We start from the raw sequence: 26,289 nt of genomic DNA on the forward strand, positions 1-26,289 counted from the left end.
TTCCAAGGAGATGACAGATGCAACCTAGATATCCCTCTCGAAACAGCACGCCCCTCGTTCCCCCATGGATAATGCCTGTAGGGCAGTTTGCAGCTCCACGGGAACGATCCTGACTCACTGGAGCAGCTCAGGGAGGGTTACCATCAGCGCTGGTCAAGGAGGTTGCAGTACAGACACAGCACAGGGAGCTGATCCCTGCACAGGGCTGGATCCTCCCCGCCCCCAGCACACGCTCACGCTTGTTGGGGAAAACGCTGCCGCCGTTCCAGGCAGATAATCGCCCCTTCCCTTGCAAGTCCCTGCACGTTCCCATGCAAACATACCCACAGAGCAGTGCAGCGCAGCAGATGCTGGGGCTGAAGGGCCAGACACACAGACCAGCTCTAATTTTTGCAAAGAGGAAACCGAAGTCGTTTGCCCCCGAGGGAGGTAACTCACAGATCCCAGCACACCCCTGACTGGACATTTGCTGTAGATTTGGAGGTGGACTGATATATCAAGTCATGCACCATGGGATAGCCATGGGAGCTGGGATTGCTTAGGAAGTGCCCACCAGGAGCCTGGCTGCCCACCCTCAACACGACAGCTGAAGCATTCCAGATACTGGGTGGGCCAGCTTGCCCAAAGGGTGCCAGACCCTCAGGAGGGATGATCAAGGGGGTCACCCCCTCATGTCTGTTTCTGAGGGCAGAAGGGTTTGGAGAAACAACCCAGTGCCACATCTCAACAGCACTGCCCTGACCTCCAGGTCCATGGAGGCAACACCCCAGTGGGGTCAGTTACAAGTGCTGGCCAGGAAGGGCACATGTTTAGGAGAATAAGCTGGAAGATGGGCCTGCAGGCATGTCTTCAGGAGGCAGGCAGGTCTGGTCCCCAGGGCAGTGAGTAGGTACAGCCATTGGCAGGGAGGCCCCTGTAAGTGTTTCTTGTTGGTCCAGAGAGGCCCGTGGTGATTTCCCTACCCCAGCCTGAACATGCTGCCTCACTGCAAAACTCTGTGTGCAGGTAACCCACAGCAGAACATCTTGTCTTTATCACATGGAGATCTTGGGTGGAACCAGGAAATAAAATCTCTCCCCTTGATTAGGGAGAAAAGAGCGCCCTTGCCAGCCAAGTGATGGAGCTCTGGCATTTCCTGCACCCTGGAAAAGGTCCCATTGCATCTGATGGCGTGAGATCCCGACAGTGGGACATGGTGGCATGAAATGTTGACACCAGTTTACGGAGCTTTTGCTGGCTTGTTTGACCGACTGCCTGAGCAGTGTGAAGAAAGACTCAGGGCAAAGCCAGGCATCATGCACAGCTCCATCTTCTTTCTTTCCTCCTGGCACAGTTCCCTAAGCCAGCCCAATCCTCTCTGCTTGCAACCACAGGTAATTCTGCAACCCACCCCTTTCTGCAGGAGCAGGAGTTGCTTGTTGGGATAAACACAACACTTTTTTTCCCAACCCAGCCTGATTTCAAGTTAAGCAGGAGAGCTAAGGAGGCAGAGCCAGAAAGTTTTCACCAGTCCCAGGCTCTCACCCACCACTGATACAGAATTAACAGCTTCTCTGGACCTCTGGAGAAGTTCTCGTGTGCTTCTTGTCCTTCCTGGATCATTGAGATAGTAACCAATCCAAATGGGCCCTCAGAGACCATCTTTGCCTTTGTATGGAAGGCAAGAGTCCATCTTAGTGTCCTAGCTAACTATTAATATGACATAAGAATAATATAATATCAGATTTTGGGGTCTCTTCCCCATAGCTAGATTGCTGCTCACCCCACTGCGGTGATCTATTAGGAAAGGCAACATTTCTTATTATTAAACCATCTGGTACACTCGGTATTGCCTTGCCTTGCTGAGATCAGCACTAGCTGAGGGTTCACACCTTGCTACACCAGATGAGACCAAGTCCCCAAATCCAGTGTCTCCAGGAGCCCTCACTGCTCCAGACACAAGCAAAAGGAACAAGGCACCTGGCCAGTTGTGAAAGGCTCCAAACGCAGGGAAATGCTGGTTCTTGTAGCAATCAGCTGATGCCCTGAAGCCAGAGGTTTGCTCACTTGTACCTTGGTATGTCTAAATATAATACAAGTATTGTTCCGAGCTCTGCGTCAGCCCCACTGAAATCCAGCCACCAGTACCTGATTTTCTCGCCTTCCACGGCTGCGAGACACGCAGCTGCATGAAGGAACTTTTCCTTTCATTCATCCCAAATGCGCCTCCCATTGCCATTAATGACTGATCACCTGGCCTCCTCTCATGAGACATCTTAAAGAAGAGCTGATTTGCAATATCAAAGTACTATTACCTCTACTGTCACTTTTAGATTCCTCAAAACTTCACTGCACGTTCCCCTGCAAATCATCTGAATAAACCAGCTGGAAAAATGGACAAGCTGCAAGTGTAAATCCAACTGGATTTCTGCCTTCTTCCCATTCAATTCATTCAATTCAAACTATTTCTTGGCCTTAACGGGCTTGAAATCATTTTCGAAGTGGCATTAGGATGCTGTGAGCAGAGCACCCAACATGAACACTAGCATAAAAGGTAGTAGAGTTCCCAACCCTACACTGTCCCGTGGTGACCCCAGGGAGATCATTCAGTCTTACCACACTGTGCACATTTCCTCTCTCATTCCTGGTACAAACTGTTCCTTAGATTTAATCTAAATTCCTGACCAATTTTAATTCCAGCAAAACTGCATTTTCTGATGAATTTACCATATTACTCTCACTCACCTCCACAAACAACCCTAAACAGTCCAATATATCATGGGTCAACTTCATCACATCTTTTTGGATTTGCACCATGAAATCACATAGATTTTCCCATGGATTGGAGTTGTGTGATTTCATTTGATAGCATCTAGTTTGAGACAGGTTTCAGTTGAGGCTGTAATGTGTGGCCAGAAGATCCATAGCCTGCTGTCCCGGGGGATTTCCTAGTGACCAGTAAGGTGCAGGTTTGCACAAACCACTCCTCCTCAAACGGGATGTTAATGGGCTCTGTCTCTCTTCTCCACTCACTCCTGTGCTCGCTGCCATCAGTGTCCACGCAGCCTCACAAGGAGTAGCTGGGCACCTATGCAGTTTAAAGTTAAAACTGTCCAGTTTCCATATTCTTTACTTGGTTTTGTTTTCCTAAAACCATACAGAAAGCTTTCTGGTAATTTCCTCTGCAAAAACACAATGGAGGCAGGGGAAACTTCACCTAAACCTGAACATTAAGACCTACCCCTGTATCTGTTCAAACCTCATTGCAATCCAAAGGGGGTATGTTAGTATTTACTGGGGGTTGGGGTGCAAAGAGGAGGGGAGAGGGAAGGAGACTGGAACGAAGGAGGACTGAAGCCACCCTCATCAGGGTCCATGTCGTTTCACTTTGGTCCAGCCCTGAAGAACACCCCCAGAGTCAGGATGCTCTTTCTGGACCAAGAAAAACCCCCTAAAGCTCCCATGCATTATTTGGTCTCCCTATGCTGCCATCTCCCCTGGCTGCCTCCCGCCTTTTCAGGACAGGGACCACCTTTTCATCCTCTGCCTGTGCAGCACTGAGCACCCTGGGGCTTATTGGCAGCAGCCGGGGTTTCTGGGGGCTCCCCCAACACAAACAACAACAACCTTCAAAGTGCCTCTCCTCACGCAGCTGCTCTGAGGGCAGATTCAGGTTTCCCCCACCCCCTTCTCCCCATCCCTCCTTACAACACCCACCTGGCAGCTAGTTAAAAAACAATCTTTGGGTTTTTTCAGGTGTGTTGGAGGGATTTACCTGACATATTCCAACCTCCCCCCCCTCCCCTCCTGCAGTTGAGGTCCTGGATTTCATGGCAATACTAGGTAATCTAACAGTGAAAAGCTCTGCAATTATTTGGCTCTAAGGCTTGGGTCCTTGCCCAGCTCTGACAGACACACGCGCGCACACACAACTTCACTTCTCCAGCGAGGGAGAGGGCGATGCCTCTCCTGTTCCTCCACCTCCAGCCCGTCACGGAAGGGCTGGTTCTTCAGCGAGGGAGTTCCACCCCCTGCAACTTTCTCCCTTGCTGCTCCCGGCCGGTGCTGCCGGAGTTTCAGCCAGGAAAATCCCTTCTTGCGGGAGTTTGTCGGAGCCCTCTCCTCTGATCTGCAAGCACCATGGACCCCCAGCAGCCAGCCACGTGCTGCTGCGGGAGAGGATTTCCAGCGGAGGGAGCAGAGAGGCAGTGAACTTCAGGAGAGGTCTCTCCTGTTGCAACAGGTAAGGCACGCTGCTCGCCGGTGTGGGAAGCTGAAATGACTCAGGGAGCAGTCTGTACAGCATGGATGGAGGGAGGCATGGAGGATGCAGAGATTTAGTCAGGAAACTTCTTTTGCATGTGAGTAACTTTTGCTGGAAACAGCCTTATCCTACAGAGAGAGCTTTGGGATGCAGAGGGAGAGCCCTTCACCTCTTCCTTCCTTCTGGCAGGAAGGTTATGGAAGGAGTCTGGAAAAGCTTCACCCGTGTTTGCACTGAGTTTGCATCTGGTCTTAGCTGGGAATCTTTAGCAGGCTGCAGCCAGTGCAAGCAGGTGGGCTCCAGGTATCAAAGGCAAAAGTGACGTTGCAGAGCAAGGCAGGTGTGGAGGGGTTGAACAGAGAAGCACTCCAGGTGTCTGAACGGGGCAGGATTTCTGCAGGGAGCAGGCTTGTGTTGGAAGAAGTGGATGAGCTGGGGCAGGAGCACTGATGGCGTCCGGCTGTAGGCTCAGCTGTTGGCCATGTACAGCCTCACTTATCGGGGTGAGGCAATACTGCTCCCAGCTCTGTCCCCGCATTCCCCATTAAGCCGCTTTCAGTGTCACCTGGAATTGGGCTGTGCCTTGGGGATCCCTGAGTGTAGTCACAGTGCTGGCGTTTCCCAGCCCCTGCTTCCCTGCATGCGCAGGTGAGAGCTCCAAGCCTACCCTTGTCCCCCTTAGGGGGGACAGGCAGCAGAGCTGGGGAGCTGAAGCCAGAGCCACCGTCCCCACTTCACGTGGGAGCGCATGAAATGTGTGTGTGTGTTTGTATCTCATCACCTTCGTTCACTATCAGGTGCCTTATGACAAAATAAGATGGAATCCCAGAGCAAGCCCAGTCCCAGTTCAGGGCATGGAGGAATTATTTCCTGTGTACATGTGCAGCACTGAGAAAAGAGGTGGAAATACAGGGAGGGAGGCTTGGGCACTTGGAGCCAACAGCGCCCTTCCAAACTGCAGTTATCAGCTAATCAGCCTCCCGGGGAATTAAAGGCAGACTCGGTGGAGCACAGCACTCCAGAGGGGCAAAGATCAGCTGTTAGCCGACAGGGGTTGCTTCAGGGAAAACCCTTAAAAGAAGCTGTTGCTCCTTTGGGTTTGTGGCTGCGAAGGTCTGAGAGTTTCCAGGATGTGTGGAAACTCAGGTTGTGTGGTGGCTGGAGCCGGGCAGGCTCTACTGGGCAAGCAGGGCTGTGGCCAACAGGGCTTTGCCCAGGATCCAGGCAGTAGGACTTGGATCCCTCTGCTTCCTCTGTTCCGGCACTCAGAGGGGCAAAGAGCGGGCAGGGGATGTGTAGGGAGCTGCCACGGCTCTCCGGGCTGTCAGCTAGACAGACCTGGGAGGTTATCAGAGCCTTGGGATGGAAAGCAAACAGTCTGTATGGGGCTCCTGAGGAAGGCTGGGCTGTCTCGGTATTCGGGACAGCAAAGTCTCTGGGCTTGGTATTGTGTACCTTTATCATCTCCTAATGTGCAGCACACCTCCCCTCACCGGGAACAGTTCAGGGACATCTGCCTGTCTGATAAGGGGCTGCAGTTCCTGAGGGTCTGAGCAGGGTCTCTAACCCAGCCAGGGAGTTCAGTCTCTCCTTCTCCCCATCTGCCTGTTGTGCTCTAACATTCTCCATAACATTCCAAAAGTGAGCCCAACCGCCCTGCCTGCGGAGGGGAGAGCGCAGCAGGATCTGCCCTTCTCCCGAGCCTTTCCCTCAGCTACAGCTCACACCACGGATGTATTTCAAATCCTAATGTTCTCAAACCGGTGCATCTCCCAGCCCTCCAAACAAACAAGCACCATTCATGTACGAAGGGAGAGTTCAAAGGAGGCATAACACCTGGAATCAAACATCTGTTAGAAACTAATGCATTTTGCATCCTGCACTCCTGCCAACTGCTCCAAGGCAAGTCCTAGAGGATCGTTCCAGCTCCCTCCATGCTGCAGCAATGGCATTCCCTGCTCCCTGCACCTCGCTTTGTTTTTTGCCCCGTGTGGAGTATGCGAGTGCAGCTGCACCCTGAGCAGCATTGGGCTTCCTTCTGTATCATGGACAAACATAAGGGGATCAAATACCCCTTAGTTCTTTTTATTTTTTCTAAACTGGGTTGGCAAAACTGATGCTCCATTGTCTCTCAAAAAGCTGATTTGCTGAGCAAGCAATTTTTCCTCTAACCACACTTTCTCCTTGGCAATGGGGCAGGTACTGGTTTATTAGCAAAGAAACTTTCTTCCCTAATTCTTGGAAGTAGGAGCTCTGGGGAGGGGCAGGCTGCAAGGGCTGCTAGGAAGGTTTGTAGCTCAGAAACGAACAAGCAGTAGAGTTGAAACAAACTAAAGGAAGAGGGCATACTGGAACAAATTGCCACAGGATATTGCAGAGACCAAAAGTGTGTTTGGCTTCAAACGAGGTTTTGATCCATTTGGGACGGATAGCTCCAGTGGAAGTTAGTAAATGCAACAGCCAAAAAACAACCATGTACTTGCGTTGATGCTGAAAAGTAGGAGAAGGAGCAAGTTACACATGCCTTGTTTCTTATGCTCCCCCACTAAGCAATCAAAACTGACCATTTTGGGAGAGACAATATAGAGAGATGGCCAAGCATGGCTGTTTGGATGCTCTTACATTGTGGGACTATTTTGGGCTGACTAGGTTGCACCTTGGATAGATGCTGTGAGTCAGGCAGCCTGGTTATGCCGTGAATAGATACTCCATATGGCTCAGGTTGACAGGGACATTGTGTGCCATGCCCGGTATCTGGTTGTCACAGGTGCTCCAAGCAGTGTCCGTGCACAGCTGCTGATTCCACAGAGGTGCTGCAATGGCAGGAGCTTTCAGAAATGTGTTTCAAGCAGAGTGTCCAGAGCAGGAGGTATTGACTTGTGCTGGGAGCATAATGAGAGCTGACAAGGACACACTGTGGCAATGAGACCAGCCTGGGCAAACATGCCTGTCCGGGGGGTTAATCTTTTCTGCAATGAAACCCTGAGCTCCGTAGGTCAGGGGCTGGCCTTGCATCAGCTTGTCTGACAGTGTGGACGCAGCACGGGAGGTGAGCTGCTGTGGGCAGGTCTGAGAGCTGAAGGTTTTCTATCAGCTTGCAGGTCTCTCTTTGCATTCAATAAATGTCTGCTGCAGGGAATTTTTGTGGCACAGCTGCTGGCGTCCTGGACAGCCATCCTTTTACAAGGGAGGATCATGCCCCGATTGTCTCATTCATTCGCTGTGTCCTTAACGGTGCCTCCAAACACAGGAGAGGGATGGGAAGGAGCAGTGCAAGGCGGACAGATGGTAACAGAGCGAGAGCGACTGCAGGCAGAGCGGAAAGCTGCTCTCCGTGCTCACCTTCGGGCACCAGAAGGGAAAGACCAGCAGGGTGCTGGGCAGGGGAATGAGAGGATCGTGGTATCAGTGCAGGGACAGGTCTGTGGGTGAATGAGAATTGCCTGGTAGGAGAGAAAAGGTGAGAGGGGAGGCACAGTGGCCAGGGCTGTGCTGCAGGGCAGGCAGAAGCTGAGCAGTCTGTGTCCTGCTGGGTGCTGGGGCTCCTCACTTGCATCCAGCGGGGCACAAGGTCCCTCACACAGCTCTTCATGCCAAGATGCTCTTGGGCTCCTTCCCAACAAATTTTACCACTTGTAGGATGACATGCATGTTCCCCACAGGGAATCACAGAAAGGGCATCAGAGGACTACCAGCACTCAGGTGGTGAGGCCAGTGTCCTCATCACAAACATCCAGGTTGAGTTAAGGTGAGGATGAGGACTCACACGGTCAGACAGCTCAGGGTCAGAGCCCTTTCAACACTGGACAGAGCTGCTTCTCTCTCCACACTGGGGTGAACTGAGCCCAATTTGGATTCACAGCTCTGGTGGGAGTTGTGTGTTGGGGCCTCAGAAAAATCTCACAGGCTTTGCAGCACCTAAGTAAACAGCTGTTTTGCGAGCAGCAGAACTCATGAAGCTTGGTTGCCTGCGGCGCTCCCTCTTGTGTGGATTCTCTGATGTCTAATAATCGGGTTGGGCTCACATTAGAGCCTTTTCTTCCAGCTGGGAGTCCTAATTTGGATTTCTCTCCTCTCTCTTGCTACTTTTCACAAGCTTGTGCAAACCTAACTCCTTTCAAGTCTTTATGTATCTGGTTAAATTCGGCTAAAATTGGCCAGTGGATCTAAAAGCTAGCAGGGAGGATTGACAATGTGGTCCCACAAACCAGCTTCCCTCAGCAGTCTGCCAACAGGGCAATGATTATCAGTGCAAGATAACTTGCATCCCAAGCGTAAGGAAAATGTGAAAGACTCGGTATGAGTTTTGGCAGGAGAAAGCAACCAAGAAAGGGCCCAGGATTCCTTATGGGCTCTCACATCCTGATGGTCATGGCACACCTGCTGGGCCAGCTAGTTTGCAGTGACCAACGTATGTGGTCCTTGGTGCTAACAACCTCTGTGGGAGCTGAATCACGGGGTGAGAGGTGCACAGTCCCAGCAGCAGCAGAGTTGGGGCACGCTCACGTGAATACCTGACACGCTCCAGCTGGCTCTCATGCCAACATGTTTGGGCAGCTGCACTGTGATGCCCAGCCCCAGGGCTCCTCACACCCTGCCTGGTGAGCAGCTCCTGCCAAGCCCCCTTCCCACTGGTACTACCCTGTCCAGCCCCCAGGGCTGTTTCTTGTCCCAGGCAGCCAGTACCCCGTTCCCATGAGAGCCACCAGTGGGATCTGCTGTTTCCTCTGCATCTCTGGGCTGTCCTTGTCCATCCCTCAACACCTCCCTGGTTACCTGTGCAGTGGCAGCTTCTGGATCACAGACAGGATTTACCCCATTGCTGCCATAACTGAAGAGAGCAGAGGAAAGGGATTAGGAATAATGTGTAAGGATGCTTCCCCTGCCCTTGGCACAAGCAAGTCCACCTCCCTGATGTCACACTTTCCCTGGAACAGGAACCAGCAGCAAGGCAGTTGGCACTGCAAGGTTCCCTAGATACACCTCCACAGCTCTGGAGCTGCTCAACTAACTCTTGCTCTAGAGTGATGTTGCAATGCCAAGACAGATACAGATCACTGACCCTTACAACTCTACAGAGAGTTCAAGCCTGTTCAAGTTCTCCTGGGTGTCTAACAGATGAGCTTACAACAATGACAGAGAAGCCTCAGCGAGGTGACATATCTGAGCCAGGATTAGGTGTTGGCAGCAGTACGAAATCCATCTCTCCCTGGGTTCCTCACAGAGCAGTGGACAGAAGTGCCAGTCACAGGTGGAAGGGTGGCAAGAGAAAGCCTTTGGCTTTGCATACAAGGTGATGCCTTGACTCATGGACGGAGGATGGCTTGGAGGCAAAGACACATAGCACCTGTTTGCTCCGGTGAAGGGTCAAACAAGGGAGCAGGTAGAGCAGCAGGACCCAGCCAAAGCCCCAGGGATGGGGTGATGGGTGAGATGTCTGAGGGGGGAAGTGAGTGAGTGGCTGTCTGGAGGAGGCTGCAGTAAGGTGTCATGGAGCAAGGGGCCTTTAGAGCCAGAATGCATCTGAGCATCCAACTTGTGAAATCTGGCACAGTAACAAAGGCGGCAAAAGCATCCAGCTGTATGGGAGAAGGTGGAGTTGGACATCACAGTAACTGAAGCCTTCCCAACCACCCTTCCCACGTGGAAGGCCATCTGTCTCTCTGCTCTCCTGCTCAGCCAGTCCATGTCTTGCACCGCTCAAGGGACAGCATCTCACCGTGCTCCCACTGTCAGCCCTGAATGGTGATCCTGGCAGGACCCCTCAGGTCCACTGGCCGCAGCAGAGCAGGCCCAGGGAAGGCTGTCCTGTCTCAAGAGAGAAGCATTTTTACCAACCCCTGCAGCAATACAGCCTGACTACAGAAAAAGGTGTCTCAGCACCAGATCTACCAACCTGGGGCCTAGATTGGCCCACACAAGTCAATGTCTCACAGGCTTCCCACAGACTCCTTCGAGAGAGTCTCTCTGTTCCTCCAACACCCCTTAGTGGCTGCCAGTCCAAGCTCCCCAGGTACCCAAACTCCTCAGGGTTAAAGCACCTGCCTGACCCAGCTGGCAGATGATGGAAGGAACATCTCTGTGGTGCTTTAGGATTGTACCTGTTCTGCTCGGGGATGTGTGTGTGACCCCCTGACATGCTGAGCAGTCCAAGGAAGAGTCGCTGCTCCACATACCAACATGAGACTCATTAATTCCACGGTTTTCCATGGGTCTGCAACTGGGAAGCTGTTGGTACAGCCCACCCCATCAGCACACAGCCACTTTACCCCAGGAATGGAGCCGAACCATGAAATGATTACGGCGCAGGGTCTGGCACTGCTCCACAGCCACTCTCTGTCTGACAGGAGCAACATTTCACGGGACTCTCCAAGCAAGGGCAGACCTTGGTTGTAAAAGCCACACGCACCAGGTTCTACATGATCAGTCGCCTTGCTCCAGGCTGTCCAGCAACCTGGAAACAATTTCCAAGAGTCTATCCAAGCCATTCAGAGAGATTGGAAGGTTGAGATGGGGAAGGAACAGCCCAACTGTGCCTGGTTGGAATCTGCAAGTCCAGCAAAAAGCTGCACCCACACTAACAGAGCCCCCAAGCAGGCTGGTGCAAGCAGTTCTGCAAACATCAGCCCTAAGAAAACCATCCACAGGCGCTGGAAAACCCCGAGATACACTGAGGAAGGAAACGCCATAACTTCAGGGGCTCTTTTCATTAGTTTTCTGGCTTTGAATAGTACCTCCAGGATGTATTTCTTCTGCTTCGCTGCAAAACCAAGCAGAGACTGCACAACAGAATGCAGGAGCAGGATCTCCAAGGATGGGATGGTTTTGTTTGTTTGTTTCTTCAAAGTCTCTTAAGAAAACAGTTCAGAAAATTCCCATCTCCACAGGGAATTCAAACCCCGTAGGGCTGACTGTGAGCGGCCATCAGGGAACTCACCAAATGGAAAAGGATCCAATTCCCACCAGCGTCGCTGTGGCAGAGGAGAGGGCAAACATTAACCCAGTAGCCCAGCCCCCATGCAGGGTGTACTCCTGTTATTTCAGTAGCAAAACATCTCACAGACGTGGCTCAGCAAAGCGTGCATTAAACTCTGTGACTTTCCAACACTGAAACCCAGGGGTGGCTTTCTGGTTGATCCAATTTGGCAGGCAGCTGTAAGGGTATTGTCCCAATTGTAGCTGAACCCCTTCTGCTCAGCTACCACCCAGACCAGGAGAAGATAGTGTCTCATCTCTTATTCACTTTCCCAAAGCCTTGTACCCACCATCTTATAGGATTTCCTCCCTTTGCTCTCTGTCTCTATTCCCCAATGACCACTGAAATTCAGACCCACCATTAAACTGCCCTATCACAGATTACTTGAACAACCAATCTCATCTCCTTTCCCTGAGCTCCAGGGTCTTATAGGCTCTGACAAAGAAGTTGATGTGTTTGGGGATGGTTGAGACTGTTTCTTGTAGTGAGAAAAAGAGGGAGAGAAAATGGAGGGAGGTGGGGGAAGAAAGAAACAGAGAAAGGAAGAGGAAGAAGGAGAACTTGGGATACATGCTGGTAAAAGAGTAATAAGGGAACAGTTGTTCTTATTTTTCAATGAAAATAATGATTTTTCTTTAATCTTCTCATCTCAAAACTTTGGGCCAAGCCCCCACCACAGCTTGTGAGGAGAATGCTGCTCACAGTGCACTCAGTACTCGCTTTGTTTTGTGTTTTGGGTTTTTATTGTTTTTAAATGCTCCTCTTGAAGGGAATCAAAAGGTGGGGTTGGGGCCACACCTGTTTCCTGGCAGGCTGCAGCACTTTTCTGCAATATGGCCAACAAACACAGCAGCCCACACGTTGCAGGAGACCCCTGCAAGACCCCCCAGAGGACCCCCCGGACCATGCCCCAGCTGGCCAGAATAGCCTTGTCCTGCACCAGTCCCCCCAAATCACCTCTCTCCACAGCCTCCCCACGCACACACTTTGGATCTCAGCACTGTGTTTGTTCCTTCATTTCAAACCAACAGATTTGGGCATGTCTTTGACAGAGGATCACAATTTGGATGTTAAATTTAGACGCGCGCTTATGCTCTGATTAGAGATACACCGACTGTTTACTCGCTTTGTGGGGAGTTTGCATCTACAGAGCTGAGGGCGAAGCCCCTCCAGGCTCTCTGATCCTCGCCTGGTGATTAGGAAAGGAGGTTGAATCACCACATAATGATGCCCTGGTATTTCCCTCAGTCGGGAGTGTGCCTTACCTTCCGCACTCCATCCCACCGATGATCTTTCTCCAACACGTCTGCCTGCCCATGTGCAACCAGCTCCAGGAAGGCATCTGTGCCCAGGAGAGCCACGAAAGAGAGAAGTGGAGAGCTCTCAGGAGCAGAAATAACTGATGCCATGAGATGAGAGACCAGAAGCTGGTGAGAGTGTTCAAGTGTTATAGGCTTGCTGCTGATCTGGCAGCCCTGAAGTGGGTATGGCCCTTTGCCATGGATGCCATGGATCGTGCACTAATTATTGTCAGCACAGGGTCGGGGGTAGCACAGCTCAGAAAAACAGGAGAAATGGTTCTCTTAAGTCTATACAAAAAATCTGTTGCAGGCAGGTGATTTCACCCAGTTTCAGTATGGAGATCCTTGAACTCCATTGCAAGGACCCTTGAGCTTGCAAGCGCTGCCCCTCCTTGGTAGCCACCTACAACTGGGCTTTTAAGGGCTCTTAAATTGATTTTTTTGCTGTTTTGACACTATATACAGCTTTCCCACCCACAGAGCAAAAGTCATAGAAACCCACTTCGTTTCTGCTAGTCCGTTACTGTTGCCTTCCAGGGTCAGTCCCAGCGGGGCTTTCCTGGAGCTGAGCCAAAGCTGAAACAAGGCCTCCAGTGCATTGTTGCTTCCCTGCATAGCCTACTACACTTCAGGTTAGGAGTAGTAGGTGATGGTTTCCAGGCCCAGGGTGGGAGGTTGTGAACTGTCCAGGAAGCCCCAGGACACTAAACTGGAGTAGGTCAGCTCCTGAAGGACACTGGTGACTGCAACCCTCTTCATCTCATTCTTTTGTCAAAGGATTTAAAATAAGAGACAACAAACATGGGCTTGTGTGGAACTGCTCAAACAGTGATAGGATTTCCAGCAATATTGATTGGTATAGAAATTGTCCAACCAGATGCGTGTGGAATATGAAAGGTGGTGAAATACATCTCAGAGCACATGCAAGTGCTGTCAGGGGACATGATAGACTCTCTGTGCTGTTGTTCAGGCTTTGAGGATGGTCCTGACACAAAGAGAAACTCTTAGACTTCCAAAGCTGATGGTGATGCCTCCTAAACAATTATCCCTAAGTTTTGTCCGTGCCTTTCAAAGTTTCAGATAATTTCCAGAGGAAATGAGGCTTCTGCCTCATGCCCCAGATGCGTAGTCACTGTCCATCCCTCATAATAACTGCTGAAGCCATTGATTGCTTTCAGCCCAGCTTGTAATTGAGAGCAAAGCTCTCAGAAATATGAGGTCACAACAGGTTTTGCCAAATAGTTACCTGGACAGAGGAGTAAAACCCTGCTAATACCCCCACAGAGGGAAAAACAGCAATGTAAGTGCAGCCCTTCTTAGATCTTAGGAAATATACAGGCGAGAGTGAGTTTAAGTACATTCCAGGAGAGATTCAGAAGAAGGTTTGCATCTTGTTAAACGCCAGAAAACCCACTCCTTGCTCAAGGTTATCCTCCCATATTGAATTGCTGGTGCCCAAGAAGGCATGTGCTCTAGCTCCAGCTTTTCTTGTGGTTGTGGAGTTCATAACGTCTCTGCTTTGTGGGTTCTCTGATGTCTTACAAGAGATGAGTTCACATTGCCGTTTCAGTACAATTCAATTAAAAAGTCAATTAGCCCAGATACAAAGCAATCAGCTTCATTAAGTCTGTTGTTCGTGGAATATCACTGGTTTTTGTTGCTGTTTTATTCTGCTGTTCTTATTCCACGCTGAATTGCCTGTAACTTATCCTGCTCCACAGCCCTCGCAGACACGCGCGCACGCAGCATTCCTACATCTTCTTCCCAAGTTCAGCAGTTGAAAATGTTGGAAGGGAGCAGCTCTAGGCAAGTCCCTACACGCTGCAGAACTCTGAAGCACTGTTAAGTAACAAGCAACAAGCAGAGCTTTTAAGAACATGGTTTTCAGCTTCTCAGAAGGAACCACATGCCTTTCTGGGTCACCTATCCCTGCCCTCCAAGATTTTCTTTCATATGCTGTGCATTCGGGATTATGTTGTATTTCCTAGAAGTGTGAAATGATGTCATAAAAAAAATGGGTCTGAATTTTGTCAGAACCGAATTGTGTTGATTTCTCTACAAATCCTGGTAGTTTCGCTTCAGCTTCAGACCATTTGTTTCAGAAAGGAATGACCACAGCAGGGAGATTTCTGGATGGTTGGCATCAGTGTGTCAAGGAGAAAAGGATTTGAAGGAAGTATGACATTTACAGCTTGGTATTTATCAGTAATTAGATATCTCAGTAAGAGAATATGACACACATTGTTAGTTGGACTCTGACAATTTGTTCCTAACATTCAACTTGACTTATAAATTGAACTAGTTCTGGCTCTTAAAGAGATGAGTCTTGAAAAAGTGTCTGGAAAAACAAGTCTTCCCTGTTTAAATTAGGAATGTGCCAAATGACTGGCAGGTACTTGATATATAATTTAAATTTAAAACAGGAAGAAACAGTTCTAGATAAAGATCTCCTAGGGATATCTAGGGGAAATATATGCGCCTATATTTAGCTTATCCCTGGTTTCAACCCCTAAGTGCACACACAGCAGCACGCACTTAGCTTTTGAAAAGAACAGGCCTTGATCCTTTAACAAGCTCCGCAAAGCTCACTAATAGAGTTACATCCCTGTTAATCACATGTGTGCTCCCCGGTTCCTTCTTTGATACACCTCGTTCACAGAGATAAATCATGGAGCCGCAGATGCTCAGGAGTTGTTAGAGAAGGAAGTTGATGGCGGGTGGTCATGGATGGCAGATCCTCCACAAGAATCCTGACCCTGGGGCTTTGCCAAGAGAAGGGAGGAAGCAGGGAGATTACTCAGTGGCTGAGGGTGACATGGTCAAAGTGTCTCACTGGAAACCTGCACACAGAGGAGGCAACAGGGTCAGACCTGTGAATTAGAAGAGCTTTGTGGTAACTGAGACATGACTAGAACCTGAGCTAAAGCTGTTGAAAAGGCCACATTGTGGAGCTGCTCATTCAGAAGGAACTCGTACAAAAGAGCAGGGCATCACTGCTGGGGAAGGACAACAGAGTCTGTGGCACAGGGAGAGAAAATCAGTTTGTATGTTGACCCTTGAAAAGACTGTGCAAGAACTTGTGTGGAGAGAGAAGTTTAGAGGGAGAAGGGAGGATGGAGTAACAAAAGAAGAGCGAGTTTGGACTGGGGGTGGAGAGTTCAAATATACTATTTGAGTAGGGAGAAGGCAGAATGAAAGGAGGGTGAGATTGTTCGCAGAATAGGAAGTCAGCCTGATCATAGAATCTTACATGACTTTTTACATTTTGCCCTCTACAAGGACAGAAACTGAAGCAGAGAAAGTGAACAGATCTGAGCCAGCATGGGGATGTGGGAGGACAGGTCTCTCACTGGGACAGAGGGGAAGAAGAGCTGAGATAACAACCACATCAACAAAGGCTGGGGTAGAGAGAGCAGGGAGGTGAGGCTGAGCCCATGGAGGCTTTTTCTCTAACACACTGATCTTAATGAAAATAACCACTGTTCTTCCTTTCTACAGGACTCAAAGAGGCACCACACCATGGAAGTCACTATCAGGAGGCACTTCCTGAGTTTTGCTGTTTTCCTGATGCACTGTGTGGTCCGCAGGGCGAGCTGTGAGAAGGGCAGCACTTCCCCTCTGCACTTCACCCACTTCTTCTACAATGCCACCATCTACGAGAACTCAGCCCCCAAGACCTACGTGGAGAGCTACGTCAAAATGGGTATTTACAAGAGAGACCCTGAGTGGGACATCAGATACAGAATAGCCTCTGGAGACAACACTGGTCTGTTTAAAACAGAGGAGCACGTGATCGGGGATTTCTGCTTCTTGAGAATAAGAACCAGGAGCAGCAACACAGCACTTTTAAACCGTGAGGTCAAAGACAGTTACATGCTAATAATCAAGGCCACAGAGAGCACCTTTGCCTATGAAGCTTGGGCCAAAGTCTTGATCCACATTCTGGACAGAAATGACTTGAAACCTCTCTTTTCACCCCCCTCCTACAAAGTGTCCATCAGAGAAGACACTCCTCTAAAAACAGTGGTCAGCACACTCAGTGCCACTGATGCTGATGCTGGCCAGAATGCTGAGTTCTACTACTCCCTGAACACCAAGTCCAACCTATTCACTGTCCACCCCACCACAGGGGCAGTTATGATCACAGGCAGGCTGAACAGCACCCATCGAGGCAGGCACCACCTGCAGGTTTTGGCTGTGGACAGAATGAGAAAGATCATGGAGGGGAATGGCTTTGGGAACTTGGCTAGTCTCACGATCCAGGTGGAGCCATCTGCCAGGAAACCGCCCTCTATCTCCTCAGTGAAGGTGACATCGCCTGACTCAGATGAAGACTTTGTCTATGCAACTCTTTCTGTAGAAAGTGGTGACTCAGAAGCAGGAATTGATTCAGTTGACCTTGTGGATGGAGATCCAGGAAGACATTTCAAAACCATCAAATCCTACGTTGGGAGCACTGAGTTCATCATTGTGTCAAACAAAGAGATCAACTGGCTGCTTTACCCGTTTGGTTTCAACCTCAGTCTGCAAGCCAAGGACAAGGGTAAGCCACCGCTGTTCTCTTCTGTTAGAGTGGTCCACATACCTCCCTCCAAGTATGTTTCTGCCAGGTTTGAGAAAGAAGTGTACCGGGTCCAGCTCAGTGAATTTTCCCCAGCTGGAAGCCAAGTTGTTATGGTGAAGGTCAAACCAGTCTTCCCAAATCTTAAATATATTTTGAGACCCACTTCTGACAGCACAAGCTTTAAAATCAATCCTCACACTGGACTGATAACTACAGTCAGAGCAATGGACTTCCATGAGCAGTCTCATTTTGAACTTGAAGTTACAACCGTTAACAGTCACACATCCACGACTGTTGTCATTGACATCACTGACTGCAACAATCACGCTCCAAGTTTTACTCAGTCTTCGTACCGCGGGGCCTTTGATGAAAATGTTCCTCCTGGTACCAGTGTCTTAACAGTAAGGGCTACAGATGAGGATGAAGGAGACAATGGCTTTGTCACCTACCGCATAGCCAACCAGAAATCAGTTCCCTTTGTCATTGACCCCTATTCTGGCATCATTTCCACCTCCAAGTCAATGGACTATGAGTTGATGCAGAGGTGGTATCACCTGCGGGTGTGGGCGTCAGATTGGGGCTCACCCTTCCGCCATGAAACAGAAGTGTATGTGTCCCTCATGCTGAGCAATGTCAATGACAATGCTCCTGTGTTTGAGAAGGCAGGCTGCAGTGGCACCATCCCACGGGACTTTCCTGTTGGGAACCCTGTGGCCACGGTCTCTGCAATCGACAGTGATGAGCTGCAGCATATCAAATACGAAATCAAGTCTGGCAACGAGTTGCAGCATTTTGAACTGAATCCCGTCTCTGGAGTAATATCCCTTAGAATATCTCTGAGAGATCTTCCTTCTGAACAGCCACTTTTCTACTCTTTGAAAATAACTGCAACAGATGGAGAGAACTATGCTTTGCCAACATCTGTAAACATCACTGTAGTCGGCCAAGGTCTCCCTGTCAAAATGCAGTGTGAGGAAACAGGAGTCTTGAAACAACTGACAGAAACTATCATACACTCCATCGAGTCTCAGTCTCAAGGCCATGGGCAGGATGATGAAACATCTCTGAACTTGCACCTTATAAACCATAATGCTCCTAAGTTTGATGACAGCTTTCCACGATCTATCGATATCATAGAGACTGTTCCCATCAACTCAACTATTGCTGACCTTTCAGCTATTGATCCTGACACTGGTTTTAATGGAAAACTGGTCTATGTGATCTCAGATGGAAATGATGACAGTTGCTTTACCATTGACTTGGAACTGGGTCTCCTTCAAGTCCTTTCTCCTCTGGATCACGAACGAACCAGCTTCTACATTCTTAACATTACTGTGTACGACCTTGGTACACCACAAAAATCATCTTGGAAGCTCTTGGCTGTGAATGTGTTGGATACCAATGATAACACTCCTAAATTCCCACAAGGTGCCTACTGGGTGGCAATACCAGAACATGTAGCAGCAGGGACAACAATAGCTCAACTGAAAGCAGAAGATGCTGATACAGATGACAATGGGAGAGTAAAATATTCCCTCCTAACCCCCACTGACAAGTTTGCCATTAACAGTGTCACTGGAGAAGTGATGGTTACAGGTGCTCTGGATAGAGAATTGTGGCCCTGCTATGTGCTGAAAATAGAAGCAAGAGACCAGCCCAAAACAGGCTACCAGCTGTTCTCCATCACAGACCTGGTTGTGACTCTGGATGATGTAAACGACAACACCCCACAGTGCCTCCCAGCCCTCAACAGTGTGATGGTCCCAGAGGACCTGCCCGTGGGAACCGTCCTCCTGTTCCTGGAGGCTTTTGACCCAGATGCTGGTTCTGGGGGTGAGGTGAGGTACAGCCTCATTAATGATGAGGACATGATGTTTCATGTGGATAAGCTGACCGGGGCACTCCGGTTGGAGAAGGAGCTGGACTATGAGAAGAAGGACTCTTACAATCTAACCGTGCAGGTCAGTGACGGCGGGAAGCCCTTCTCCCGCTCTTCCCTCTGCCATCTGGAAGTGAACATCATTGATGTCAACGAGAACTTGCACCCACCACGCTTTGCCTCCTTTGTCTTCAAAGGCTGGGTGCAGGAGAACAGCCCTAAGGGCACATCGGTGATGATGGTCACAGCCAAGGATATCGACAAGGGGAAGGATGGAGAGGTTCAGTATTTCCTCCGAGAAGGCACTGGCATGTCCGTCTTCCACATTGAAAAGGACACAGGTAATGACATCTTCATTGAATAGTGGTTTTTAATAGTGTAGTTTAAAGGATTAAATTGCACGCTGTGTTTGGCCTGACTTTTTGACCCGATAGAACATTTCTGTATTCTCTCTGTTTACACAGTTCCATTCATTCAAGCCTTTCTTGCTTGTGCGGGGATATACTAAGTGTATCCCTGTATCTAGGTAGGAGCAGGCAGGGTTTGTCTCCTAAAAATAATGGAAAATCAATGTCTGTCCTCCTCCAAAATTCTGAACTCTTCCCTTTCACTTGTGTAACAAAAATTAGCCCTCAGCACAAGCAAGCCCTCACCTTCCACACAACCTCACAGCCATACAAGGCTGGTGCCAGAGTTTGTATCTGCAGCAAAGACCAGGAAGCAGACTAGAGACACAGACTGTTCTGGCATTAGGGACTGAGTGGTCTGAGTTCCTTAAATCCCTCACAAGCACTCTCTGTCGTTCTCCTAGGCACCATACGGACCATAGGATCACTTGACCGAGAAGGAACATCTCACTACTGGCTGACAGTGCTTGCTCTTGACCTGGGAACAATTCCTCTCTCTTCCGTGACTGAAATTTATATTGAAGTCACTGATACCAATGACAACCCACCTCAGATGTCCAGACCTGTCTTCTATGCCTCTGTGATGGAGAATTCCCCACCAAACACATCTGTCCTTCAGCTTGATGCCTTCGATCCAGACTCTAGCTCAGAGGGAAAACTGACTTTTCACATCCTAACTGGAAATCCTCAAGGACTTTTCACCATTAACCTCGTTACAGGTAAGACTGACCCAACTCAGCATTTGTTTTTGAGGCTTCCAAGTGCCCAGAGGATGTTACATATTCAATATAAACAGCCCACACAGCTGCCTTTGTCACACCTTCCTCCTGCAGCAAAAGTCCCAGTCTCCAGATACACTGTGTGGGGAGTCTGAGGATTGAAACTCTCCACCTGAGGGCTGCTATTTGCATCCAGATGGCTCTTAGAATGACACAAATGTGCTACTTTCAAAGACCTAAACAGAACCAAGCAGTTGCTTTTAATCTTCCCCCTTGTAAACAACTGCCCTGTTGCACAGCCTGAGCCAGGAAACACCCTTCTGGAGGTGACTATCTGCTCCTGAGACAGACCCAGGCAGGATTAACAAAAATGAATCCCACTGCACTTAAAGGCTCCACCCATTCTCCAGAACTATTAATGTAGTAAGTGTAGTAAGCCTCTCCTGCCATCTTCCTAGTCCGTATCTTTCATCTCAGGATTATTTACCAGATCTTTCAGAGCCATCAAAAACCCGCTGATGTTTTGTGTAAACAGCTTCCTCAAACTATCCCAGCAGAGCTGACATTGGGCCAGTCTGGCAAGGAAAGCTGTGCCGAGCCTTTCACGCCATCAGCTCCTGGGAGAAGAGGGAAGGGAAGGCACAGAGCCTGGGTATGGGAGAGGATTAATTGCATGACTTTGATCTCCTGCAGATGATAAAAGCAGTTCACCTACTGCAGCGGGATAGAAGCCTGCTCTCAGATGAGAAAGGAGCTGGATGTGTTGAAAAAGGCTAGAGTGGCACTCAGTTGTGTGTTACCAGTGGTGTAGTAGCTCTCTGGCAGTGCTCTACAGCTGGCTAGGAGGGGTGTGGAAGAAAGAAATTGTGATTCTGAAATGCTGAGATCCTTTCGTTGCAAGAAACTCATAGGGTGTCTTTACATGGCACCATATAGATACACCTGGAGCTGTCAGCTAACTGTGAGCACTGCTACCCCCAGCTGTAGCTATCTCCAGTGTCAGAAGCTTTTTAGCCAGGTCATGGCATTGTTCTGCATCCAACTTTCTCACATAATCCAAACAGCCATGCACAGCCCCGGGACAGCTTGCACAACACAGGGTTCTGTGGAGAGGTGCCTTCAGAAGCCCTGTTTTGTAAAACCACTGCCTCTTTGGTGGGATGTGAGCCAGGAACAGCTATCAGGACACCACACTGGCTCCCCTCGTCAGCTGAGCTCTGGCTTGCACTCCTGCACCCTGCAGGAAATTCAGCCTTCTCTGTGCTGCAGGCAAAGCTTCCACACACTGGTGTGAGTGCAGCCCTGCAAAGTCATGCTGTCAACGTTCAATGGCAAAATGAGTGACACTGGCAAAATCCGAATGTTTGCTAATGAAATACCTCACCTCTAAGCCAACCCTTTAATTCCCATCTTAGACAAAAAAAGCCCTCTCAGGTATGAGTCATCTCTTCTTCATCTCTCTCTCTAGACTCAGGTGATTTGCATGAGAAGAGTGATAGGTTTGTCAGTTCTGTAAGAAACCCATGGGCTGATCTTATCTCTTGGACAGTTGCTGGAGGTCTCTTTAAACCCTGAGCTTGGAGGTTGTTTAAGGACTTGCTTCCAAGCCTGATGAGGATTCAGTTATCCATTGTTTTACTTGCATGTCACCCAAAAGAAGAAATAATTACCTGTGAACATTCACATCAACTGAGCAGTTTATGTCCTTGTCCTTACGATATCTAAGGAGAAATAATCTGCTACTACTGCCAGAAAAATATCTCAGCCCCTTCAGGGCTGTAGGCAGCTTTTAGGAAACCCAGTGGTATTTTCATTCTGCAGACAAGGGCAGGCTACTCGTGCCATTAAGTAGAATAAAACTGCAATTTTTGGTCTCAGCCTGGTAGTGCAGCACTGGAAGATGAACTGCTGGTCTTTTAGTGCCTGGTCATCCACATCAGTGCAGGGTTGTATTCAAAAAAGGGTTGTCCCAGTGCAGTGCAAATCAAATGAGTTAAATTTGAATGGAAGAGAGAACACATGGCAAGTATGTGAGCACTACAGTGCTACTTGACCACTGATGTTTATTATGGATTTTTAATTAGGACATGTTTCTTGGTTTTCAAATGCAATAAATGCATCTCTTCTTTCACTACCCAGGGGAAATGATCACAAAAAGACCCAGAAACGTTTCAGTTCTTGAAGTGCCAGAGTATGTATGATCCAGATTGCCAATACTCATTCCAAGATCAATCCCAAATTCTGTGACAGCAAAAGAGTTTGAGCAGGTAGAGCTGCTTATCTGTGATAAATCTGAATCTCTGTCACTTTTTAAAATTATAAACATTGAAGTTTCAGGGGGAAACAGCAGAATCTTCTGTTCTCAGTCACATGATTTGAGCAAGGAATAGGATAACCTGACTGTGTCAGAAGTTCCTCCAGCTCCCAGATCTGAAGGGAGGCTTCTACAGAGAATCACAGAATGGTTTGTGTTGGAAGGGAGCATTAAATTCCAACCCCCTGCCATGGGCAGGAGACAGTGATTGAGACCTCTGCTTTTTTCCTCTCCCACGTTGTCACCAAAGGACAAATTAGTCACATTGGCACTGAATAAGACAGCACAAGAGGGCCAGAGGTCAGTCTGGGTCTCTCCTAGGCAGGGCACTCCTGGCAGGAGCCCCTTGGCAGACAGAGAGAAGGAGGAGGTGTGTTCTCATCCCATGTGCTAATAGGCATTAAGGTCCTGATGTACTGCTACAACAGGCATGTCTTCAGCCAGAGTAACCCTGCAGAATAGCCCTGGATGATTATTCAGGGCACAGTGCCACACTATTGCAAGTAAACTAATTCTGCTCCTGGAGCACTTGTTCTGTGTTTGATCCAGTATCTCTACACGGGGGAGGGTTGGCCAGTGGAGACATAACCAGTGAGGCCCCTCGACTTCTGCTGCTGAGGCCTTGCAGGGAGACAGGAATGGCTGTGATAGCTGTCCCTCGGCAGTGCTTGGCTCCTCCAGCATCCCCAAACTACCACAGAAGGGCTTTAAGCTCTTCCAGCCCTCAGTTCCCTAAAGAGGGTGGAGAAAAAGAGGGAAAATAAATGAAAGGCTAAGGAGAAGAGGGAACAAAACCGTGCACTGAGATGAAAGCTTTCTGCCATGGGCAATGGAATCTCTCCAGCCCAGCCTGGCAGCTGTTGAGGAGCAGTGTTTGTGGGAGACAGGGATAGATAGTACGTGGAGAGATGGGCAGATAGCAGGGTTTGGGGTATTCTTTTGCTGGAAAGATTTTCAGCTTGTTTTGCAGTCCCTGATGTGAAGGGGATTTGAGTCCAAACAGGACAGAGAAGAACTGAGAGGCTGTGGCAGGAAGAGTCAGGTTGAAGCCATTCATCCTGCTGAAAGGCTGTTTGGAAAATCCTTTTACTTCAGACTATTTGTCTCCAGCTCTTATCTAGTGCTTGTTCTTCTAGTGTTTCTCCTGCTGTGTCAGTGTCCATGGGCTTCCCCAGGATGCCTGTGGTTCCCTGTATTTCTCTATGTGGAAGGACATCCTACTCTTTAGGTCTGAGGGATGGTTGCACTGCTGCACCCCAAATCAATGTACCACAGGCTCCAGCTGAGCATGGAGTAGTGCACAGCAGGTCAGATCAAGAGGGGAGGTGGTAGGAGGAGGAGAAAAGAAGGTCAAATGGAAGCAAGAGTGAGACGAGAAAGAGGATTTCAGGAGAACAACCTCTTCCCTTCTCAGGCTCTTTTGAAACCCCCAATGCCTGCAAACCTGATTCTGGCTATTTTAACTATCTTAGATTTTCCCCCCTGCAGCAAGGGCAGGGGGCCAGCAACCTCCACCCCAGCCCTGCTCTTGCCAGCAGAAGTTATTATTATTTTTTTGTTCCCTGACAACAATGCACTGGTAATTTTGCTGCTCCTGTTCCAACATGACCAGCTTTCCTCTCTCCCCTTTCCAGGCAGCAAGCGGGAGAATTGCAGACAATCCTTTCCCACTGCTGTGTGTAGACAGGCTGCTGGGAGCAGAGTTTGTGCCTGCCTATATGCAGGAAACAGAAGGGACTGTTTCTGGTCCTTTATGTGGATGCACAGCTTGGCTAATTGGCCAAGTGCAATTAAGACCTTTGACAGTTTTGTTCAGTCTCTGTAAGACTCAGCAGAAACCTTCAGGGCCTCATGCAGGAACACAAATAAGGGACACCCACTCCATCACAAGTCCCATGGGACTGGCTGGCTGGGGTTTCCCAGCAGGGCAGGGTGCTGATAACTCACACACGTGCCCATGCTCATGCAAAACACTCATTAAAACTAAACGTGCACTTCCCACGTCCTTGTAGGGGACAGCAGAAAGAACCAAGGAACTGTTTCCCCAGGCCACAAAAGCTGATGGCTCTTCCCCTTTAATAACAGCTTCCACTTCCATTTTAGCCCTCTGGCCTCACAGGGTGTTATAACCAAGTAGCAACAAATAAAAGTAAGCGTTAATTCCAGCAGGCTTCTCTCAAGGACCACGTCCAACCTCTGTCTCAGTGGCCATGGGAACACTGCTGGCAGTTTGTGCATCTGGGGATTGCACAGCACCACGACTCCAAACAGGAATTAGGGTGGTTAACTCACAAGAGCTTTGTGATCTCAAGGCACAGTGGTAACTGGCTCCAGAGGGGGGAAGTGGGAGCTGTGGTTGGGCAGGGTAAGGGACACAGGGAGTTTGCCTGAGGTCAGGAGGAGAAGCCAGCTTGTGGCTCAGCAGATGTGAAGCTAAACCAAAAAGTTCCATCTGGTAAGACTCCCAGCTGGGATACAGTACAGGTATGTGATAGAGAGCAGAGTCAGCTCTTACTCCCCATCTTCAGCATCTTCAGTGGTACAGACAGTCAAGAGAGTCATTAAATTCCAGTTCATCTGCCTTCACTACAGTCCTCCTTCTCCAGCTCTAGAAAGCTCAGCTATGATCCTGTTTTCTTTCAGTTTTTTTCATTAGTTCATGAAAGAATTTCAGGGTGTGGCCAGGCAAAGCCAAATAGTCACTTCAGAGTGGTTAAATTCCCCTCCATCAGCTGGCATGCAGTAATCCAGTGCAAACATGGTGTTAGTCTGCTGCAACTGGATTTTGCAATCTGATAGACTAGAAATATTCCCTGTGTGCACACAGGTGTCAGGTGGCTCCATTGTCAATATCTGTGTGTTCTGTGGGCTTGTTAGGCCAAAATTGTGAAGCATCCCGTGAGGTAGCTGGAGTTTTAGGCTTTGCTCCCCCACCCCAGCCAACCTATTGGCAGTGAGGACAGGAGCATCAGAGATCCCAGTGAACTGCTGCTGCAATTCCTTTTTCAGGCCCCCATTTCCATGAGTTCTGCTGCTAATGGAGCCCTACAGCCTCTCAAAAACCTGGGAGAGATTCAAAAGCTTCTTAGCCAGTGGGTTCTTAGACCACTTCTGAGTCCTCTTCACCTGCCAAGGTGTTGAAAGGATGATTAGGAGAAGAAAACAACCCTATGACATATAAGCAAACAGAGTTTTTCAAGCCATCTTGTCATAATCCATTAAGGAGTGTTGATTTATGATTGTAAAGGCATCAAGTAAATGTTTAGCACAGTGGCTGGTGCCAAATGTGAATAATCCCGGAGAACAAGTGGAAACCATGAACAGTGGTCTTCTTCCAAGCAGCTGCTCCTTGCTCCCTCCTTCAGCTGCCTGGTGTTTCCTGCAGCCATTTGAAATTTTCTCCTGCCTGTCACGCTCAAACAGACAGATCCCAAAGCATGCTACAGCTGAAAACAGTACTATTGATTAAAACTCGCTGGCTTTGGGCCAGAAATGAGAGCAGAGAGTTCATGCAGCTCAGATTTACAAGTCTTTCAGGACGCACAAGTGCACGTGCTCACACCACTGCATGTGCACACTGCCTCCCATGCAGAGCATTTCCTAGGGTAGCATGAGCCTGTGTCACTGCCTGCAGTGGTCACAAATATTCACCCTGCCTTTCGTTTGTGTGAGGAGGAAGAACTTCCCTTCGTGAGGAATAAACACCATGGTAAGAGAGACCGCTGGGAGCAGGAGATGTGGAGAATGGACAAAAACACTCACAGGTGTCAGACTTGGTGCCTGTCAGAAAGTCATACATTATGTGTGCAATTTGGTAAAGCAGTTGTGAAAATGGTCTAGAGCTGCTTTTCCCCAAAGGTGAAGAATCAAGCGCTCAAAAAGGACC

At 49.1% G+C, this 26,289-nt stretch overlaps 1 protein-coding gene and 1 long non-coding RNA gene across 3 annotated transcripts in view; one reads left to right on the forward strand and one right to left on the reverse strand.

Annotated features, from left to right (window-relative positions):
- The window catches only part of LOC113967120, a 58,069-nt gene that overhangs the window by 23,969 nt on the left and 7,811 nt on the right, over positions 1–26,289 (reverse strand). The gene's annotated exons all lie outside the window — the stretch shown is intronic.
- Positions 4,045–26,289, forward strand: part of FAT2 (FAT atypical cadherin 2) — a 57,238-nt gene continuing 34,993 nt past the window's right edge. The window contains exons 1-3 of the mRNA XM_027682427.1: positions 4,045–4,222; positions 16,019–19,304; positions 19,775–20,089. Of these exons, the coding sequence (XP_027538228.1) occupies positions 16,040–19,304; positions 19,775–20,089 (3,580 nt within the window). The 5' untranslated portion in view covers positions 4,045–4,222; positions 16,019–16,039. The remainder of the gene's footprint in view (positions 4,223–16,018; positions 19,305–19,774; positions 20,090–26,289) is intronic.

Source organism: Neopelma chrysocephalum, unplaced genomic scaffold, assembly GCF_003984885.1.
Source record: "Neopelma chrysocephalum unplaced genomic scaffold, ASM398488v2 Primary Assembly neopelma1_63, whole genome shotgun sequence".
Lineage (NCBI taxonomy): Eukaryota > Metazoa > Chordata > Aves > Passeriformes > Pipridae > Neopelma > Neopelma chrysocephalum.